Source organism: Thermobia domestica, chromosome 2, assembly GCF_964235325.1.
Source record: "Thermobia domestica chromosome 2, izTheDome1.hap1.1, whole genome shotgun sequence".
Lineage (NCBI taxonomy): Eukaryota > Metazoa > Arthropoda > Insecta > Zygentoma > Lepismatidae > Thermobia > Thermobia domestica.
This window is the reverse complement of record NC_137455.1, coordinates 275,315,788-275,339,407: the sequence shown is the minus strand read 5'-3', so window position 1 is coordinate 275,339,407 and position 23,620 is coordinate 275,315,788. Positions and strand designations below refer to the sequence as shown.

At 34.7% G+C, this 23,620-nt stretch overlaps 1 protein-coding gene across 1 annotated transcript in view; it reads left to right on the top strand.

Moving 5' to 3' along the window:
• Positions 1 to 23,620, top strand: part of LOC145678504 (uncharacterized) — a 278,047-nt gene that overhangs the window by 32,199 nt on the left and 222,228 nt on the right. Inside the window, exons 5-6 of the mRNA XM_081748724.1 lie at positions 7,609 to 7,724; positions 12,328 to 12,578. Of these exons, the coding sequence (XP_081604850.1) occupies positions 7,609 to 7,724; positions 12,328 to 12,578 (367 nt within the window). The remainder of the gene's footprint in view (positions 1 to 7,608; positions 7,725 to 12,327; positions 12,579 to 23,620) is intronic.

Here is a 23,620-nt window from a genome sequence, read left to right as displayed (position 1 = left end):
ACCCCTTCGTGATTTTTCCCAAAGAAATGACTTACACTACATGATGGGGTTGTTTCTGTAAAATTGATCTATGAAATATAACAAAAATCGTTTGAGATGTTTTTGAAATAATCTCAATTTTAGATTTTACCCTTAAGTAAATTACCCTTATTTTTAGGGGTAGGAAGAAAATTCGAAAAACATCCCCTGGAGAATCACATGAAAACCCTAAATTTAAAGGTTGGTTAAGATACATTGAATGTATGGCCTCTAGGTGAGGGTGCATTAAGATAAGCAGGCGGACATATGCCTAAAACTAACTTATTATGGACCATGAAATGTGTAATTCTGTTGAATCTTGAATTCGATGTTTTTCACGACTACCATATTTTCTTCTCTTCTTTTGTCGCGAAAATACAAATACCGAATAGCTTTATAAGGTTCCGTAAACATGGGCCACTAAGAGATGCAGTCGATAAAATGCTTGGTAGCCAACTATGATTACCACCGCACGCTTCACTTAACCCATATATGTCCATAGTTGCGTTTTCGCAATATTTGTAATGTTATTAAATAATGGCGTTTTATTTTCTGTTATAACGATCTGGTTTTACGGGAAGTCATCAAGCTACACGCGGATAGTGCTGCTCCCAGTGATGAAGTTCTTATTAGTAACGGCTTCGAGTGTAGAGTATTTATTCTTTCTGAAAGCGTGTTATTTTTCTTGCGGAATGGCCGTTCACCTTGGTGAAGAAGTGGATGTTATGTTTCTAATTTGAAGCAGATATTAACTAAAATCTCATTTCATGTCTTAATAAGGTTCGTGATTTTTATTCGTATCATTTTTTGTATAATAGTTCGTTAAGTTGAAGAGCAGTAATAATAATAATGATATAAAATCAATTGTTTCATTTTCACATATCGGGCAAATATGTATGCAGTTGCAACAGCAACATGCGTATCAAAATCATTTAGGGTTTTCTAAATGTTAACAAGTGATGATGTTTTGACTTCAGGAGCAGAAGTTTGGCTTCTGTTGTATGGAATATGTGTTATTTCTATATTTATTTCTTAGAACGTATTATCTATGGGGAATTGTACTGTAGAGGCGCGTGGAAAGGGTAATAATCGTTTATGAATCGCAAAAGAACTATATCGTGGACCATTTTGAAAGTAATACATCGCCAGACAAAGAATTTGCATTTTGCCGCGCACACGTGTAAAGCATGATAAACTGTTCTATTCAAATCATGGGCATCCACGTGATTTTTTCCAGGGGACATGTCAAGTAGGCAGTTTTTCCAAATTGCTTAAAATGTGGAGAACATTACGTAAAATCAGTTTTTTATATCAAGGGTCCAATTAGCCTCTTGCTGCATTAGAGGGCCCATGATCTAAATACAACCATATAGGTGGTGGTGTACTGTAAATAGAAAAATACAGGGGCACAGGAAATGCGAGCTTATAATAATAATAATAGTAATAATTCAAAAATAATTTCGTAGAAACAAACTCCTACTCTGAGAAATAAACGATTGGATAAGTATCCGATCGCAGAACATTATTTCTCAAACAGGAGGCCCGCGGCACAATATGATGTACTATGCTGTGATGAAAATGCTTCGGAAAAGCCATTTATTGTGTGTAGGTGAAATGATAATCCCGTCATAAGAATTACTTTCAACTGCCAACTAGTTGAACCCATTATGTTCGTAAACATGTACTCTTCTCTCCTGAAAAAGAAAATAACAGTACCGCAGCCAAACATGATAGCTTTGTATAATCGATACATGGGCGGTACTGATCGTATGGACCAGAATATCAGCTGTTACAGAAGTAACGTTCGATTCAAAGAACTGGTGGTGGCCTCTGTTCTTGTGGGGATTGAAGTTTCAGTTCGGAATGGTATCATCTGTTCAAGCGCTTAGTCAACATTACTAGTGGAGACAACTTCGTTTCTTCAGTTCCGGCGTAGTATTACAATGGCTCTTCTGGCAAAATAGCAAGACGTATACCCAGGACAAGCAAGACATAGAGCTGGGAGAATAGTTACAGGAATTGTAAACAGAGTAGAAGAGGATGTGCGATTTGACAACAAAGGAAATATGCCGATGATGCAGTGAAAGCGATCAAGATGTACTTTATGTAAATCGCAAACAGAGTGTGCGCAAAATGTCAGGTAGCACCTCATAATAAGTGCTTCATGATATTCCATACTGTCAAATAATAAAAAATGTTGTCAGTGTAGCTTTTACAATCCAGGAGCTGAAAAAATATTAAATATTGCGAAATCAGCATCATATATGTATATGTGAGGGTGAGTGTGTACTCATATGTATGTATGTATGTATGTATGTATGTATGTATGTATGTCAGTCAGTCAGTCAGTCAGTCATCCATCCATCCATCCATCCATCCATCCAAATATGTTATTCACGATATTGTCTGTCAAAGTATCAAATATAAATAGTTTCTATACCACATATACAGAACAATTCCTGTTGACCATTTCTACCTGCACCCCTTTAGTGTTCGAGAAAGAGTTCAATCATATCTTCTTTACCCGGTGTTGCGTTTTTGCAACAGGCATTTCTCGTTAAGTAGTGCAAATACGTAAAAAGTTAGAAAAAGAAAATAAATTCTGATTCTTACAACCCCGATTAGTAATGTTTATAATATACGAGGCGTATTTCAAAAGAAAGAGCCGATATTTTATTATAACCGACTGGCAATAGGGATCGGATCACGCTTGCGCAGTAACATCACTTGGTCCATTGGCTATCAAACAACCATAGTTTCGCCAGTCATCAGTTTGTTTTCGTGTGTGCTGGAGCGTGTTAAAATGGCTGCGCGCATACACAATCCTACCAGGTGCGAGGTCCGCTCTGTGATTAGACTTCTTCATGCCAAAGGACAAAGTGCTGCTGAAATTCATAGAGAATTGTGTTCAGTGTACGGCGACAGTGTAATGAGTGAAGGAAAGGTACGGCAGTGGTGTCGTGCATTCGAAGAAGGCCGTACAAATATCCACGACGAAGAGAAGAGTGGAAGACCAAGCATTCAGACTGGCGACTTGGTGCAGCGAGTGAATGAAAAAGTTAAAGAAAATCGTCTCTTCATCATTACCAAGTAACTATCACCTCTTTGTACACCTAATAAAGTTGCTTTCATCTCAACGATTTGAAGAACCTGATGAACTGAAAACGGCAGTGTTAAAGTGGCTGAACTCCCAGACGGCGAACTTCCATGCAGAGGGTATTATATATATATATAAAAAGCCACGGTACAGAAAGTGCTTGGAAAATAATGGTGACTATGTTGAAAAATAAAGTGGATATGTACTTGTTTTTACCCAATAAAACAATGTTGCTAAACTAACTTACCTGTTTCCAATTAAATATCGGCCCTTTCTTTTGAAATGCGCCTCGTAACTTAATTTCGTGACAAAAAATATTATGGGCATATATGGGTTAATTGCTTTGCTACATTTGAATTATATGAATTGACACTGAATGCAGAGCAATCGTCCACGCCATCTATCACCAGCAAGAGAACATTTAAGAGAAAAGATGGGTCATGTTTATCGTACATTTATTCTGGAATGAAATGTGGCGGCTCCCAATTGAATAAACGTAATGAAACTAGTTTTTACAGATTACAGCACCATCTATCAAATCGAGAAAAAATGTTTCGAATAAAATATACTTATTTCTTCCAGTAGACTCCCCATTTAAGTTTTCAAAGTCCCCATTTAAGTTTTTAAAGTTGCCCCTACACCACCTTCAGGAGCTGAAGGGGGCTAATTTTTGTTGTATCAATATTGGAAGTAATATTTTTTTTTAATTACAGCCTACAATTCTTTACTTATCTAAGTTTTATCTCATTTTTATGTTACGTTCTAGATATTTTACAAAAATAAACAATTCTGTGAATTTTCTCCTCCAAAATAACTTTTATATTGCACGTTTTTCTTTTTTCTTTTTCTTTTTCTTTTTTTTTCTTTTTTTTTTTGTCCGATGCTTATTTCTCCAGATACTCTGCAGTCTCAAGTATAAAAAAAGAAAAAAAAGTGGAAATTGAATTTCTAAAATTGGTATAGAAAATTATTACAAATGATGTATGTACACAACTGGTGTCAATAGATTCTTTAAGCTGTTCAAGTGGAATAATAATAATAATAATAATAAAATAGAACAACAAATGCCCAGAACTTCCTGTATTTCTACAAATAGCTAATGATTTACGAAAGATACACAAGAAATATGATTTCTATTTTCATTTCTTCAGAATATATCGAAATAAAATCTTAGAGAATTAAAAAGATTATTTTCCGACTCATTGGATTCCACTGAAGTTTCCCAAGCTTCGTACAAGTGCCATGAAACATATATGAACGTTATCAAAACGAATAGAGCCATTAGAAACCACGAATAAGGGAGGGATGTTGAGTACAATAACCTCCCGTCCTAGGGCCTTTCTATCATATTAGGGTCTTTTCATATTCAGAATGAGTCTCACTGGTCCCAGTGAAACATCGGGAATCTAGATAAAGTTTAACTGCCTGGAGGTTATGTAGGCATGACGAAAAGAAATTTAAACGCATATCAAAGAATGCCTTAGAGATGCTAAAACAATATCAGGCTTCAGGTCTTTCGAAATAATTAAAAGAAATATAACACAATATTGTAGACTCGGATTTTATTTGCAGCGAAAAGTAAAACAGAAAAAGTTGTCTTAAAAGAATTGTTTATTTTTGTAAAATATCTAGAACGTAACATAAAAATGAGATAAAACTTAGATAAGTAAAGAATTGTAGGCTGTAATTAAAAAAAAAATATTACTTCCAATATTGATACAACAAAAATACCAACATAAGTTTGCAACTTCCCTGACTGAACAAAAGAACTCACAATTTGAGCCTACCGTTTATAGCATGCTGCGTTGCCATTTGACGTGTAACTAACAGTAATTGATAAGGAGCATTTTCATTTCTCTTCCCCGGTGAGCCAACTTCTTATATTTTCGTGATGTGTCTATCAGCTTTACTCCTATTTTTATCCTCCATTAGGAAATCTTCAAAAGAGTACAGAAAGCTTGTAAGTAAAAGGAATTTTCAAGAATCTGAATTTGAAGTAAATGAGATAGTTAAAATTCGTTAGCATTTTGTCTCAAGTTTTGTGTAGTTTATTCACATGAGCATTGTTGTATTTCAACAATGCGACAAGAGATAGCGAATACATTATCTGAAGTTGTAAGGAAGATACCTATCGAAATACTCTGATTTAGCGCAGCAATACTACAAGATTAAAGAGAACAAATTGAGCGCAACAATAACAAAAGATTAAAGAAAACAAATAGTTATACCATCATTGGCAAGATACCATAGGAAGCATTTTTAATAATTTGAGCAAAGTTTCGATTAATTTCGTGTATACACCTTGCATATTGCCTCTTTCTTTGTCCTGAGAAATGGTAAAAGTATTTACTCGAAATTTATCGAGGTCTGGGAAGTTAACAAGATAAGCCTAGAGTTAAGTTGTTCAATTTTGTGAGTATTTTGATTCCGACTGACAGATGTTATTCAGTGGAGATCATTATGATAAAAGAAACAAATAGATAAAGATGATACAAAGGGTAATCTATTTCCATTGGAACGACTTTCAAAGAGTAACACTTGTTAAAGCGAGTTTCACAGAGCAACAGAACTACACACGCTTATGTCAATCTCTTAGTTGTAGGGTAAGGTGAAGGTGAAGGTGAAGTGCCAAAATACTGCCAAAAAATCGCTTTTGAAAGGGTACGTTCTAGCGTTGTGTAGTTTAAACCAAGGTATTTGAAATTGCAATTTAAACCATGGTTTAAATTTAGTGTTTTCTTAAAGAATAATTGGCTTTAAAAAAATTAAAAGCAAAAATGCCACAAATCTTGTGAACTTCATAGTGAAGTTTCTTCATATCTCAAACCATGTAGATCTTTTCTCGTACATTACAAATCCAGGAAACTTGAATGTAACTGACTTATCGAAATCAAGAGTATTTTCTGCATATGTTTATGTATAGGTGGTTTAGAGCCAAAATGAACTCAAATGATTCGTATTTTTTTGTTAACTTGTTTTGTTGATATGCATATTGAATTAAGTCGCTGTATTCTTGACTCAGTGAACTAACTTGGACTAAATTGGGTTTCTGTACTCTTTAGTCTTCTGAAATCACAGCAGTGATTTCACCTTTGACTCTTAAAATGTTCAAGACTATGCAAGATCAGTGCAACGTATTTCTACCAGCTACCTTCCATGGATAAGTTCGTAAACTCATCTCCTTTGTAATCAAGGAGTCTAGGTGAAAGACATCTTATCTCGGGTGTAGACGGAGTAGTGATTCGAACTCCACTTTAAGTTTGGGATTGCTGGATCTTTCAGAGAGAGAGAGAAAAAAAAGAAGATTCTACCATTTTTTTAAAACCGAAAGATGTGTGATATTGAGAATCTACCTAATTATATATAACAAACATATGTTATTTTACTTAGTAACGCAGAGTAATTTTAATTGGAAACTGGGGCACTTTCACTAACACACTTCCAATACGTAAAACACAAAAAAGTATGCTACGGTTCCCAGTGAAAATCTTGTGGCTGGGATTCCACGTTAAGCCGTAGGTTCTCGTCCCTCGTAACCACGGAACCGAAAGAGACGTTATATTCATATCCAACCAACCAAATATAATACAGATTTTTGTTGCCTTGTAACTGTATTTTCATGAAGATTGCATCCATTTAACAGCCCTATATATATATGCTCAAAAATACTTGGAGGATATATTGAAATTCACGTTGATATTGATCTTTGAATTCTGTTTTTATAATTTCACAGTAACTTCTGTTCCTGATATCAGTGTATCACAATCGATCGAAACTACGATATGATCGTGACGATGTTTACAGACAAAGGCTAAAATGCTAAAACCAACTTATTCTTAATCATAAGGTTGGGGTGCCGGCTAGATAGGATAAAAACGCAATCTGTTGTATTAAAACACTGTAACACTGTATATGTAGTTTTGTTATTTTAAAAAAGAAAGAAAAAAGTGGCCACCCACCTCTTTTTGAAAAGCCCTGTACTGTTACCAATAGTGTAATTAAGTCAAACGAATGTGTATTTTTTTCCGACTTAGATCTTTAATTAGAGCCGAATTATTAGAATTTCCAACATGCGGTTACAAGAATATGGCCATCTTAACCAAAGTGGATAGTCAAGAGTTTTTTTGATCAAGACTGCACATTAAAAAAATACTTACCCCAAGAACACCTAAAATGGAGTAAGTATTTTGTAATGAATATTGAATATGCATCCTTTTAAATCAAATAAATATATATGTTGTTATGGTAACATATAGAATCTTTGTGATACTTACTTTCTCAATAACAAAAATCACTAAGTCGATTTATGGCATAATTTTCTGCAGCTTAAAAATAGTGTATAAAAAATGAGAGACTTTGTATTCGATTGCATTTGTCATTCATTAAGAAATTGTTGAAAGAAGCAATTTTCAGAAGAAATCCACCTTTGAAGCTATTGTAAAGCAATTTTTTGTTATACAGCCCAAATAATAGATAATTGTCTTGTCTTACAGAGAGGACTTCTTTTCTTGGAAATAAAAAGAATTATTGGGACTATATGTTGCGATGTTTATCCGTTAAGCAAGGTGGTTTTATTAATGGATTGAAATACGTCAAAAAGAACAATGAAGTAAGTTGGTTTACTTTTATTTACATGTATTGAATATTATATAGCATAATATAATTGTATAATGTCCTTTTGTATAATTAGATAGCATTTGGATATGATATTGTCTATAAATCAGAGTTAAGTATGTATGTGTAATAGACATATTTATACAGAATATTTATTTTATGACGTATACATACATTTCAAGTTGTACAAACTTGTTTCAGTAATTTTCTCAGACATGAGAGAAACGTAAACGCAAAAGTAAACTACTGGAAGAAAACAGTTTTTTTTTTTTTTTTTTTTTCACCACTCCCCATTCTTACACTTTTGATACCTAGCCATCCATGTAATCATTACAATATAATACAAAATTCTTGTTTGCTGTCGCAAAAATGCAGTTATCTGGAAACAAAACTATTTTTTTTTTTTTTTTTTTTTTTGACGGAAATTTTATTGTTGTTTGGAGAGGTCATTTGTTCAGCTAAGAAATGTATTCAGTTCACGGTATTGCCGCTCTTGATTTCCATAGATCATAAATGGTGAGAGATAATGAGAAATGACATTTTGATATAGAATCAAGGTGCCAAGGGTAAGTTTAATCTTAATCTTTATCACTCTGTTCAAATGATGGTGGAAATCTACGATTTCAGCACTGATCGCCATTGCGAGAAAACAGTAATAGATAGGGAAAATCAGTTTTTGATTTGGATTCAGTACCGCACGGATAAGTTCTATCTGTGACTTTTTTCCTATTGCAACCGGAAGTACGGTTTCAATATTGGTCTTCTTGAGCATGAATGGTAAGAGGCAATAAGACTTTCTGATGTAAATTCAGCGTGCCAAGCACAAGTTTTATCTCGATTTTTATCACTGTTCAAACCGTAACTGGTGGAAACCTGATGTCCTATTTCAACACTGATTACCATAGTGAGAAAATGATAAGTGGGAGAAGCATTTTTTGTATGGATTCAGTAACGCATGAATACGTTTCATCTTCGACTTTATTCCTCTGTTACAATCAAAACTGGTAGGAATCTACTACTAGAGCCTTTCTATTTGAACTGTGCTCTTGCTGGCGCTGCTGCCAATATGTGATTTCCCGTACCTCCCTCAAAAGAGGAGGGACAAGTTGCTGTGGCCGAGAACTTTCAATTGTTGGATGCAGAAGCGTTGCCATAATGAATTATCGCTGCATCGCTTCGCTCTGTATTGTTAGCCACTTTAAGTAGCTTACGATCTTCACTCGTCAAGACCAAGCGACTGAATGACAAATTGGCAACACAGCTGAGGTCATTCACTTCTTTTCGCTACGCAAAGGAAGGGTTTCATTCTCCAGAGGGTGGGGCCGAAGTATGGTTCGCATAGTTTCCGAGGGCACAGGTGGAATAGACATGCTCTAGTTCCGGTTCCTTTTTTTTTTTTTTTTTTTTTTTCATATTCCAAGAACAGTAAGTAAGAAATAGCAGAAAAGTTCCTTTACGATATTCTTCTACTGAAAACTGAAGTAGTAAAAACTAGTACAAATTCCTGTTTCAGTATTGGTTTGTATATAATAATAATTGTAACGGATAGCGAGAAACTGATTTTGATATGGATTCAGCATTTGGAAAACGTTCTATCTCTGAACTTATCCCTCTTTTGCAGCCGGAAGTTATAGCTGTACTATTTCCTGTTATTTACGTAGCTTTCAAGTCCACCGTTGTTTCACAGTGTGAAATGGAACTCATTTGTTATCAGTAACCAAAGTCTGTCCTCTACCTTTCCTTCTGATTTTACCTGTACTACCAAAATTCAGATCCAGAAATCAAAATGTTGGAACACTTGGTTAGTAATTTTCACATTAAGTTAAAAATAAATTGTGATCCGTTGTTATGCTCACGGCGAATTTTCCATCACATAAAATCTCGAGAACTTTTTTTTGTTAGTGAGAGAACAATATTTCTATCGCCTTTGCTGCAAGCTGTCCCGAGTTCGATTCCCGGTGGGGACACTCTGTCAAAAAATTATAAAATCGCTTTTTCAAGCCAGCCACCGTGAATGAGGTTTTTCTAATTCATGCCAGGCAAATGCCGGGATGGTACCTAACTTATAGGTCCCAGGCCGCTTCCTTCCTTCCTCAATCCTTTCTTCCTTCCCTTTCCCTGGATAGTGTGCTCGCCGAGGGACGTCATCCCTCAAACTTGACAGGCTAAATGGCCTTAGATGCTGAAAGCCCAGAAATTTAAATCCCTAATATTTCCATATGTTAATAATTCAGCGTAAGTGTTACATCTCGAATTACTTAATTTTTCCATGATTCAATATAAGAGTGAATTTTAATATGAGGATTTTACATGTAGGACTGTGACTCGTGCTACAGACTAATATAGCTAAAACCTAAAATGGATTTGTTATATTCAAATTGAAATGATCAGCAAAGATACAGTTTATGGTGATTTGCTTGTATTTTTTGAAGTATTAAATGTCATAAATATTACAGTAGTTGAATAGCAATTATTATTGTTATGATCATATACCCAATTCTCAACTAAAAATTCTGTAAATGTACGTGCGTACGAGGACAATGTTGCTTAAAAAAAATCTTTAATTTTGTATTCAAAATACAATAATTCTTTAAAGATTAAGAATCATAGTCAGAAAGACATTTCAACTATAAAAATAAATCAAAATATTTTACTGGAATTTCTGAATGCTTGCCAATTAAAGGATTGAGACACCCACTCAAGATTTTCAACTAAAATTGGACGTATAGAGAGATGGTCTTCTTAAGGGAGTGGGAGTACTAGTTTTTAAGGGAGCTTTTAAGAGAAGCTACTATTAAATTATATGGTCAGTCGTACTTTGTGTTGCTTCCTCTCACACTTATACTTCTCTACTGGATTTAAACTCTCATAATCATGTAAAAAAAGTAAGTATAAGTAACATGCGGTTAATTAATATAAATCCTTAAGACTACCACACACTAATCGATTCATAAAGAAGGAAAATCTCTCAAAGACATCTAGACAGTTGTTTTTAAGCTTTTAGCAAACTCTCAAATTCACAAAATATTCCACAAAGAGTATCACAGCTAGAACGTACCTAAAATAAAGAAAAACCATTTCTTGCGAAAAAGAATTATCACTGCAATTGCTTTTACTTGATGAGGTTGTGTCACTCAGTTTCTGAGAGTTCCTAAGATTAAATTTTTCTTTTCATGATATTTCATTTCGCTTCAACGAAACTTCCCTGTTAAAACAGAGTTGGTAATTGTCTTGATATCGCTTACGAGCATCTCACTGAAAGCTGTATGAGATGTAACAAGCAACCCTTCCCATACCTAAGTCTTGTTAAAGAACCTGGCCACCCACCTCTCTTTGAAAAGCTCTTCACTCTTGCCTACTGTCGAAATTAAATCAAGCAAATGCTGATTTTCTGGCCGATTGAGATCTTTATTTAGAACTAAAGTATTAATAAAATTTCTGACGTACAGTTACCAAAATATGGTCTTCTAAAGCAAAATGGGTGCCTTTGATTTTTTTTTTCTTTTTTAACAAGGCTGAACATGAACACATGCCTCTTCCTGAAACCCATATGACTTCTCAAGTTTATCCAATTATTCCATCACTTTAAGCTATCAACATTATTCGGCTATTGTTTGTTAGCCCTACAAGTATCTCACCTAATGAAACATGTATTTGCAGTAAAGTAGTCGTTCTAAAGAGGGTAAAAGTAATATTTTCTGACAAAAGTCGGCTGAAAAGGAATCCAAATATATTGTTTCTCTGGAACTATAATTCCGTTCCGTCGTGATGAGGAGTGGTCGACTGAAAAGAGATGGTTCTTCAGAAGAATTTCACTGTACATAAGTCTGTTTTGAACCTTTCATCGTTTCTAATCGCAATAATTTGTTTTTTTTTCTTGAGTTTTCTCTCTCTTTCTCTTTTTTTTCTTTTTTAAATTAATTTTTGCATCATGGCTCTGAAGTACGCGGCATACACTTTGAGAATGCCGGATCTACAAGAAACAGAAGTGAATTGCAGCTATTCTAGTTTGAACACTTGCATCATACTGGAGAAGACCCAGTAAGTTACTCGCATATATTAAGATGAGCTTTAGCCGTTTCCCTTTGCTTGTTATTAGTAACACTTTATTTATTTATTTATTTATTTATTTTTAAATGAATAATTTACTTAATTTTCTGTATGTAGAATTTGCCCTCGACTAAATGTTGGAACGTTTAAGGCTAGGGACTACATTTTTTTTTTTTTTTAGCTTGTATATTAATACAGTTAATAATATAACTGTTAACCGAGGATATAAGTAAATTGCTGTTAGTATTTATTGTAAATCATTCTGCTCCTAGCTCATTCACTAGAAATATGGGAAAAAAGGACATACATTCTTTGCAGCTATATCAATTAACAGTAAAGAAAGAAAGAAAAAAAAAGAAGGTAAATCGACTCAGTAAAAGAAGAAGTGATAGGATATACTTAAATGAAATATCGGAAAAAAATGTTTGCTTCTAAAGTTCATGTAATTATTACATTTCAAATTATTGTTATGCCCTCTCTGTATTTTAAAGTATTTTTAGATATATAAGTTTGTTTCAGCTGAAATAAGAATTTTCGATTAATTTCAGGTGAAGAGTTCGCTGGGCAGGGGTAGAGCGTTCCTTCGCTTCTGTTTGGTACATCAGTGCATTGCAGATGCCTTACAACAGTGTGTGGTGAATACAGAAGTCACAGCGGACTGGTATAAAGACAGGGCACCCATGAGACAAACGAAATTCGTCTTGGAACTTATTTCTATTTTGTATGATTTGAATAACGTTAAATTTGATCTCGCTCCAAATGGATACGATCTAGATGTGTCTTGGCCAACTTTTGCAAGGTAAGAATATCTCAATTTTATTATTTTATTTTCATGTAAGGGTCCAACTGAAGAACTTGTTAAATGATAAGGATTTAGCGGATTCTTTTCCCTGGTCTCTTCATTTATTAAGAATTTATATATGTATTTTTGTTTATAATTTGTGACAAGTTTTGTGATTATACGCTTGATTGTTTGGAATCGTCTTGGAAACTTAATGTTTTGCATCTAATTCATTAAATATTAATGGTTTACGAATTGTGCCTGAATAATTATTACGCTGTCTACTTATCGTAATTTAATTTTGTGTTGGCAGTAGCTTGCAACGCTTGGACTCCTGAACTTTTTTTTGTAATGCTTTTCTCATGGAACTTTAGGCTTCGTTGCAAGCGGGATAGGCTCATCCTAAGCTAATTTTAAAGCTACTTTTACATTTAGTGCATAACACTTTAAGTTACCATCGAAATTGTAGAAATAAAAAATAAAAAATCATAAAATCATAAAAGAAAAGTATATTTTGTGTTAAGTATTTGTAAATAATTGCTATATATTATTCTGATATTTTCATAAAGAAAATCGTATTTCTCCTGAATTTGCCAGGTATTAGATTTGAATTATCCATAATAGGACTCAGGATGATTTTATTATTATTATTATTATTATTATTATTATTATTATTATTATTATTATTATTATTATTATTATTATTATTATTATTATTATTATTATTATTAGTGGTGGCTTCATATAGTTTATTATGTCCCAGTTAGAAAAACTAAAATCGTAGAGTGCTCAGAAGATCTTGTCTCTTCGTTCGCAAGTGGCAAACGCGTGTGCTTTCTGTGCACGTACTTCAGAATTTGATTTCCGATAGGGTACAAAGCCTTGGATGAAAATTCGAGTGATGGCTTGAACCCTACGTTAAGTGTAAGTTTCCTCTCATGTAGACTTGTTCTGAAAAGTAACATTAAATCCAATCAATCATTAAACTACTTACATATTTATTAGTCTGTTTTATGCCTCCATTATTGTTTAACTTCATATGTTTTGAAAGTACTACTTTGCTTTCTTCTTCAGTCAAACTTCAGAAAGATGAACGTAGAAATCGAAAATTCTCATTCAGGTCTGTCCTTTTTCAACATTAAAATAAGCTATATATGTGGTTATATAGAATAAATATTGCAAAGGTTTCAATATAGCCAAGTCTCAAACACAAATATCAGATTGCTTCTGTATAGAAAAGCGTATAGACTGCTTCTGTATTGCGCAAACAGAAAAGAGAGATACTAGGTATGATTAATGTCAATGAAAGACTTCTAAGTGACGCTACTAATCACACAATCCCAATTCTTATAAGGTTGCCCTCATCCAAACTTACTATTGAATTTGTGGCTCAGATAAAATCAGATTTAAATACGTTTCCTTCAGTTTGTGATGTGGTTGTGTGAATGATTTTGACTACCTTATCAGAAATATTAGGTATTCGGATAAGCCGGAAATCATTGAATCTTGATCCTTGTCATCTCTTACATTTCTCTTCATGGAGTTCCAAGATTCCTCTTAGTCATATCAACATGTGCACCATCACATTGACAAATAGCCTGACAGACTCCAGTATGGACAGGGTGGTCCTTATTTTACAACATTGTAATTTTTTTCGGGACACTCCCTTATTTAGTGCCACTTGTCAAAGTACTATCCTGTGTAAAATTTCATTCCAATCGAATGAGGATAAATGATGCCGCAAAGAGCATAAAGTTTTTGTTCATTTATAGAGAGCTTTAGAATTATCCAACAGATGGCAGCACCTATAAAGCTATAATAACAGGCACTTATAAGCGACATTTTCAAATTCGTTTCTGTAATTTTCAAGAAGAAATAGTAAGTGAAAGTGAATCACGAGTATTATCATGAGTAGTAAGGGAAAGTGAATCAGATTTTTACTCCAGTGAAAATGACTCATGGAAGAGTAAAATCTTCAAGGAATATGTGGATTTTGCTATCCATCTGGCATGATGATAAGCTCCTCGGAAATTAAATTATATTTTTCTGGGTAGAACTCCCCCGAGAAAAATATCAGCAAGTTCAACATAATTTTCTCTGGGTAAGTTATTCTGGATCTGCATAGCAATTTGAAGAATGTCATTGGCCGTGTCGTGTAGTTTTTCTTGAATGCGCACATCTTGTATACCGATCTTGACTTTAGTTTTGTCAGTATCATTCCAAGCTTGTTCGAAACGCTTGAAAATAGAAATGTTTGGTCCGGAACGTTCATTGATCTTCAACTCGAAAACGTTGTACTCAACTTTTAAAATGAGTTAATAGATGTGATGCCTGCATAAAATATATACAAATATATGTCTTCCTAAATATTGTTCCAACAAGATGCAGGCACCTTTTATTCATCCAGTATTTGCGGAGGTTGTGTTACAGCAAAGAGCTTGGACTTTATCAACAAGACCACATTTTTTTCAGAGTATTATGCACAGCAATCGCTTGATGTTCTCCTGTGACAGATGGTGATTTCGGAACTGCTAGTACTCGTTCATTTTCATTGAAAGTAACAATAACCTGCAGTCTGTCAACGAACTCTGCCTTTGTTAATAGAGAAAGCTATAACGAGATACTTTGTATCGACTCATAATTACATATATCTCGGGCAGAAAGTGCTTTTACACAAGCACTATACCTGTTATAATGTTAATTAAAAATAATAAAAGAAGAATGTTTTAATATATATAAGAAATATACATTATTGTCTAGTTGGTTGCTATGTCGTTGTTTATAGATACTCAGTGGACATGTTTGATTGCAAGTCGGTTTGTGTGAATATGCATTAAAAGGGAATCAAAGAATAAATTATTTAACATTCATTATGGACTTGTAATTTCAGTAGAAAAGGTGAGCATACTAGTGAATATAACTTCAGAAGATATTTTAAGGTGAAAACGATTATTGCCACTAAAGATATAACTGAACCAGGGTTAACGACTACCTTTGGTGAGTCGTAAAATTTTTGGTTTACCTCACCCGGGATTCTTGTAAATTCATATCCCGAAGTCTAAGTAAGGGTGAATTTACCTTAGTAAGAAGGTTCATGAATACGAACTCAACTATTCTTAGAAGTGGTAGAGTAATTACAAGAAGAATCATGATTGGTGAGACAGTAGAGAATGAAACTGTTGATGATGCTAACAACGGGCAGAATATAGCTCCTATTGCACCCGGAATGTTGACATTAGAAGACAGAATTCTACTAGCATTACAGCGACAGGAACAACGACTAGAACAAAATTTAACTCAGATGTCCAAAGAGTTAAAACAAACGGTACAGCAAAAATCCGAAGAGTTGAATGGACGATTAGAAACACAGTATGAAGAATTGAATGGACGATTAGAGAGACAGCATGAAGAATTGGGTAGGCAGTTAAAACAAATAGATCAAAAGTCCGAAGAAGCGAAACAATCTGTAATACAAGCTGTGACAGACATCACGTTACAATTCGACGAGAAGTTAAAAAGATTATCTGAAGATTGCAAGGATAATTACAATCATGTAATCCAAGAAGTTAATATTGTAAAAAAAGATTTTGAAGTAATCGAATCTTCTGTTCGTCAGCAAAAGATTCAGGTGACAGATAATTCTAACCAAATACGTGCAAATGCACAATTGATATCTACCTTACAGGAAGAAATTAGGACGTTACAGATTAAAGACAATGCATACAACAACAACATTGTTACTGATCGTTTGGAGTTCCCTCATCCACAAGTGATGCCCTCGCATTCACCCGAAGCAGATCGACAAGGACCTTGCGTTATCTCTTCTTCAAGTAACTCATCCGATGAGGATATTATTTTGGAAAGAATTCAACCAAGGAATACAGATGGGCGGAAAAGAGATGGTGGAACCACACATAACGCAGTAGGTAGAAATTTTCACTCAACACGAACACGAAACGGTGAAAGAAATGTAAAGTTAAGTGTAAAAATGAGCGAAATACGTGCTATGAGTAAGTTTAGTGGTAGATGTAATGAAAATGCTACTTCTTTCCTAGAAAAATTTCAGGACGAATGCAGTATAATGTGTATAGATAAATCTCAATATATGAAACTAATCCCTCATTTATTACTTCCACCGTGTTCTTTATGGTTTAAAGCGGTACGGGAACACGTCAACACATATGAGGAATTCAAGGCAGCGCTGATTGCAAATTATGAGAATGACTTTCTACTTGCAAACAGAGACGCTACGATTAGAAATCAACCTTTTAATCCTCGCTTGCATAAATCTGTTGTTGATTTTGTTGTGAATACGTATAATGAATTAAAAATCGTAAATCCACTACAATCTGAATCTAGAGTGATTGCATCTATTCGAAATCTACTACCGTTTAAATTACAACAAATCCTGTTTTCTACGCAATGCATGAGTTTTAATCATCTATTGATGCTTGTTCAATGTTATGAAACTCAATACCAGGCACAGAATCATCAAGCGGGAATAGGCAAAATTAAAAACAATTCAGATAACTTTAGATCAGTACCAGTCCGGAATCTAAATATCCGTAATGTAGACGATACGGAACATAACCTAAATCGAGTAAATTTAAACAATCAGAACAATCAGAATAGGCAAAGATATGATGGGAACACACCTAACCTAACTAATCGTGACAATAATTATGTCAGACCATTTAACCAAAGTAGATTCAAAAACAGACGAAATACATGGCGAAATTCTAGAAATACTGTAAACCCTAGTGATAGACGTAACCGTAGTTCAAGAGATGACACTTCGTATCAAAATCAAAACAATGACGCAATTCATGTACAGAATAATAATGCGGGACATAATCATGATTGTGCGGTACAATGTACTTTATTGGAATCATATACAAGTACGAATCTAAACTGATTGCAGTTGATGTGGTAGGGGTTAAACCCATATCAGCTATTGATTCTTATGAATATTTATGTGTGAAAATAAATTTAATTCCTTCTTTTCGTTCACTTGAACATAGATTATTATATCTACCATACGGGAAGATGTTGTTACTGATTAAAAACAAAGATTATTTATATTATATTGATTTATGTTGAAACTTTATTGTCAAAGATTATATTCAGTAGAAGGTTCATTCTATTAAGCTAATTATCCGACGACTGTACTCATGTGTCACCTTATATGATACTTGGATAAGATTCTTTTGTATCATGACGCCTTGTTGATATGATGTATACTTTAAAACACCATCTTACGTAATTGTTATATAATACGCCCTGGAAAGAGCAAACATTTTTTTCCATAACCGTTTTTAATGATGAATGAAATCGTTGATCATTGTAATTTGTGTTTTAAAATGTAATTATCTCTTACGCTTTTGATTTCGCATCCTTCGTTGATTGTATTAGTAAGCGACGACATTTTTAATGATAAAAGATAAATAATAATGGAATAAAAGTTTTATTATAAATGTATTTATATGAAGGAAACTTAATGAAGTTATATATGAAGGGCGATCAAAATGTAGAGAACACGATTATTATCATGTCATTATTATAAACGGACCAGTGGTTCTTAAATATAAAAGTTAAGCTCCCTTGTAACTTTTATATTTAGTCCCTTTATCGGGCGACATTTTATATAACGAGATACTTTGTATCGACTCATAATTACATATATCTCGGGCAGAAAGTGCTTTTACACAAGCACTATACCTGTTATAATGTTAATTAAAAATAATAAAAGAAGAATGTTTTAATATATATAAGAAATATACATTATTGTCTAGTTGGTTGCTATGTCGTTGTTTATAGATACTCAGTGGACATGTTTGATTGCAAGTCGGTTTGTGTGAATATGCATTAAAAGGGAATCAAAGAATAAATTATTTAACATTCATTATGGACTTGTAATTTCAGTAGAAAAGGTGAGCATACTAGTGAATATAACTTCAGAAGATATTTTAAGGTGAAAACGATTATTGCCACTAAAGATATAACTGAACCAGGGTTAACGACTACCTTTGGTGAGTCGTTGTAAAGCATCTTTCCATTTCAGTGCACGGTAACAGCATTTATCTTTTCAATTTCACCCAAAAAAACTTCTTACAAATTGCAGCTACTAACTGACGCAAATGTTGACGACAAAGGCGAATACATGATCTATTTATAACCAAGGCATCTACATCTTGATTCAATGCTTCGGCAACAGCAGTTAAAATATGAATCTCATCTCTGTCACTAACTTTGCATTTAACCAAAACTGCAACAAGTTTGATCTAATGAAATTTCTACGTGCACACTTTATTTTTCGACCATCACCATCACCAGGAGTTTGAATAACTTGAACTGCTGAACTCTTCTTCTTGTGCAGATGTTGAATTTTCTTCTTCACTGTCAGATGACGTCAATTGAGCTATCTGTAACACCTGTGCGTGCTGCTTTTCGGATCGCTTCCTTTTAAGTTCCTCTTGTTCTTTGCAAACACACTGCCTTCTCCTCTTTTTCCAATAGGACAATGTCAGCTCCAATCATGCATCCACGTCGTCCTTTTCTCCTCTGATTAAGAAGAAACTTTTTATCTTCCTCATTGTCAATGAGATCCAAAACAAAAAAATGGTCAATGTCGAAAAGATCATCCAGTTTTTCCAAATTTACGCACTTGCTCAAATTTACGCACTTGTGCGGTGTATGTGTATATATGTAAATAAGATCATCTCTTTTTGAGTTGTTCGAAAAATATACAAATAATAAAGAGGGATTTTTATCAGATATCTGAAAACTAAAAAGTAAAATTAAAAGCTGTTGCTCTAAGTTTTTTCCTGCTAGCGAAATACGTTGTATATATGGTGCAGACACGTTACAGAAAATAAGATTAGCATTAGACGAAAAAATAGTTTTTAAATTATATTTTCCGGGTTTTGCCAATATTTCCGAACAAAAGATTTTTTTAATGGGTTCAAAATTTCTCGAAATTTTACACAGCACAATGAAGATACGTATCTCCATAAAATATATTTTTGATTTTAACATTCTGGTATTAACTAAAATGATTCTGGCCGTTTTTTTTAACATTTCCCTGCCATAAAACGGTAACTTTGTAAGATTATTTAAGACAATTTAAATGCGTCCATGTTAATTAATCTAATTTTAGTACCTTTTGTAGCCATAATTCCATTCTATCACGGTGCTAACTTTAAAGGAGTGGTGCAAATATAACTGTTGCCACAAAATTTCCCTATTCTAGTACAAGAAACATAACTACTCAATGATCTTAACTGTAAACTATTAACTATAAAATAGTTTTCATTTTAAAAGCATAATGTAGTAAAATATTCGAAAATTTCAATTTTTCCGTTTTTTTCCAAGCTCGGGAAAAAAACGGTAAAAGACTAATTTTTTACCCAAAATTTCCGGTTTCTTCCAGGTCTTTACAACACTATTCTTGATATACATAAAATTGACAAATGAATTGAAATGAAATCTTTGAGTTTTACGTTCCACGATTATGCGGCTACGCTAAAGGAGACGGATAAACCTGACAAATAAGAGAAGGATGATGTTTATCTTCTCTTACGAAAGAATACATATTACGACTTACAGTAATACCACACTTTACATTAGATAGAACTAAATCCAAAGTTTTGTCATAATCGTTTTTTATAGAGTTATATGATTGTAAATTGTATAGAGACAAGAAATTAGCTAATGAGATATACCCTGCATAAGATTATAAGAAGAATCTATAACTGACAGAATATTGAAGTCACCAACGATAATCATATCATGATATTGAATATTTTCTGTGCTCTCGACTTTGCTAAAAAAAATATGATCTTTATCAATTTTAGATATTAAATAGTAAGTTTGTTGTCCATCACTAATGTGAAGCAAACCACTTCTATATCTTCAATATTCATTATCAACCTTTCAACATGTATTTCATTCGATACTGCAACAAGAACACCCCTTCCCGTTCTATTAGGTCTATCTTGCGTAAATACATTGTGTTTGTTATTGATAAATTCGCTATTATAAATATTGTCACACAACCAAGTTTCAGTTGAGATAATAGTCTTAAAGTTTGCTGCAGCGATACCTATATATAAATCCCTTAATTTTGTTTTTAAACCTCTTACTTTCTGATAATTAAATGTTATACAATGCGTGTCATCATTCATTTAGCTCACAGGAAACTTCTGACCTCGTTTAGATTGTACCTGTGTATCACTTTCCTTCTCTTTTCAATTTTCTATTTCCCATATAATCGATCCAAAGAAAATCAAAATTTTTCTCTTTCTTAACTTTCCTAGCTTTACTAACAATTCTTCTATTCACTAATAGACTTGGATTGACGTAGGTAGTTCCCCCCACGGAAAATCCTATATCTTTACAACTCAGATTTCTTTTAACTTTTTTTTTTCTTGAGAAAACTATCTTTGTAAATCGTCTAACAAACTTTACAATTATACCTGAGTTAGGCTGTCTGGCACGTCATCCTTAAGAATTAAATCTAAAGCATTACCAGCTTTTTCAACCAAGCTAGTGACACCATGATTAGGAAAAAAGAGGGATATCGTGAATCTCTACAGTATTTCGTCTATTGTATTGGTCTGTTTCATCAATCTGTAATTGTAATTTATCAATTTGTTTTTTTTAAAGAATTAAATTTTCGTTTTTGAATTCATCAATTACTGTTATACTTTTCTTTAACTCTTCACTTGGAGTTTTTAAAACGTTTGCATTTTCGTCCAGTTTTTCGGGCCCGCGGTGGCTCAGTGGTAGAGCGTTCACCTCTGGTGCATGGGGCCCGTGGTCCGATCCCAACTCGCACCAAGTGAACTTTGTGGTGGATAAACTCCGTGTGCGTAGGTTTCCTCGGGGTTCTCCCATTTCCTCCCACTTTATTCATTCCACGATTTCATTCATTTCTCATCATCACCGTGGGGGGCTCGGTGGCTCAGTGGTAGAGCGTTCACCTCCGGTGCTTGGGGTCCCTGGTTCGATACCAGCTCGCGTCGTGTGGACTTTGCGGTGGACAAACACCGTGCTCGTGGGTTTTCTCGGGGTTCTTCCGTTTCCCCCCACTTCTTCATTCTACCATTTCATCCATCTCTCATCATCACCGTCTCCTTTAGCCTAACCGGCATAAGCGTGGGACGTAAAACTCAAAGATTTCATTTCATTTCATTTTTCATCATCACCGTCTGTTTTAGCCTAGCCGGCATAATCGTGGGACGTAAAACTCAATTTCTTTTTCATATTTTCGTCCAGACTTTCATGAGCTAAGTTAAGAGATTTGTTTAAATCCTCTTCAAGTTGCTTATGACATTGCTTTAGGTTGTCAGTCTCTTTCTTGATTAAGAGTAATAACTGTACATGTCACTTAACGAGGGAAGTTAGTCGGCAGTTTCCAATGAGGTTTCACTGTCATAAACCTACGACGCACTTTCTCACAGTTTTACAACGCCAAACTTGATCCATGGAGCGAAGATATTTCACATCTTCTTCATTTAACTTTACGCAAGCACTATGATAAGTATTACCACATTCTCCAATTGTACTTTCTGGTTAATGTCTTGTCGAGGTACGCCCTTTGCACACTTTCCACGAATTCCCAATCGCTACAAATGAGTAGACGAACTTGGCGCCTACTAAAAATTTAATTAAAATGTCGATTTTTGGTAGTATTCTTTTCACAGTTCGGAATTTACTTTATAGAGTTAGTAACTTTCTGGTCACATTAAAAGTTATCATTATATACGACCTGGTATCACTGTCTTGTGGTTATGAGTTTGCAATCCTGATCGTACAAGAGAGTCTGCAATACTGTTTACGGTTTATTTACCTTCCTTCAAAGTACCTTATTTTGTCACTTTAAGTTTAACTAATTAAATGCAACAGAGATTAAGTGTTTACTATTGACTGGAGTATTTACATTTCCTTGCATTAACAAAAATCGAAATTAACACTAGAATGTACGAGGGTGGTTCAATAATTATTGTCTCTGACCTATAAGCAATATTATTTTTCCAAAAAGTTTCCTTTCATAGTAATGCACTTCTTCCACCTATGCTGTAAAGCCACTATGCCAGCTTCAAAGAAAGTCTCTGGCTGAGCTGTGAGCCATTCCTCCACAGCTTCTATAACAGCTGCATTTGAGTGAAACTTCTTCCCCTTGAGGTGCTCCTTCAACTTTGGGAACAAATGAGTCACTAGGGGCGAGGTCGGGTGAGTAGGGAGGATGTCCCAACACATCAAAACCAGCAGCATGGATTGCGACACCAGTAAGATGGCTTTTGTGGGCCGGAGCATTATCTTGGTGGAACAGCACTATTCACTGCAACATCCCGCGCCGTTTTTTCTTGATTGCTCCTCGTAACTTATGGATTAGGGCTGCATAATAGGCCCCCGTGATAGTGTGGCCAACCTCAAGGGAGTCAATAAGGAGCACACCCTTCGCATCCCAAAAAATTGTGGCCATAACCTTGCGTGCTGATGCTTGCACCTTGAACTTGAATGGGGGAGGCGAACTGCTGTGCCGCCACTCCATGCTCTGTCGTTTGGACTCGGAATCATAGTGGTGGAGCCACGTCTCATCCACTGTCACAAATCTATCACAGAACTCTTTCAGGTCTGCCCCCATAATCTCCAAACCAGCCCTTGAACATCGAACTCTGTCTTTCTGATTTTCACGAGATAACATTTTGGGTACCCATCGCGCTAACCCTTTCTGAATCCCAAGTGTTCATGCACAATGGTTTCCACTGAGCCTACAGAGATGTGCATGATGTCTACTAACTGTTGTACCGTGATTCGTCTGTCAGCTATAATCGTATCATGCACAGCATCAATGTTTTCTGGGGTGCATGCTGTTGTTGGAGGACTAGCACCAGGGGCCTGTTGACAGCTTTCCGCGCCACAACGGAAGTCGCGGCACCAGTTCTCTACCACCTGGTAGGAAAGAGCCCCATCACCCAACACACTGATCATGTCCTCATAAATCTCCTTTGGGCTTAACCCCTTTTTCTGGAGGTACTTGATGACAGCTCGTTGTT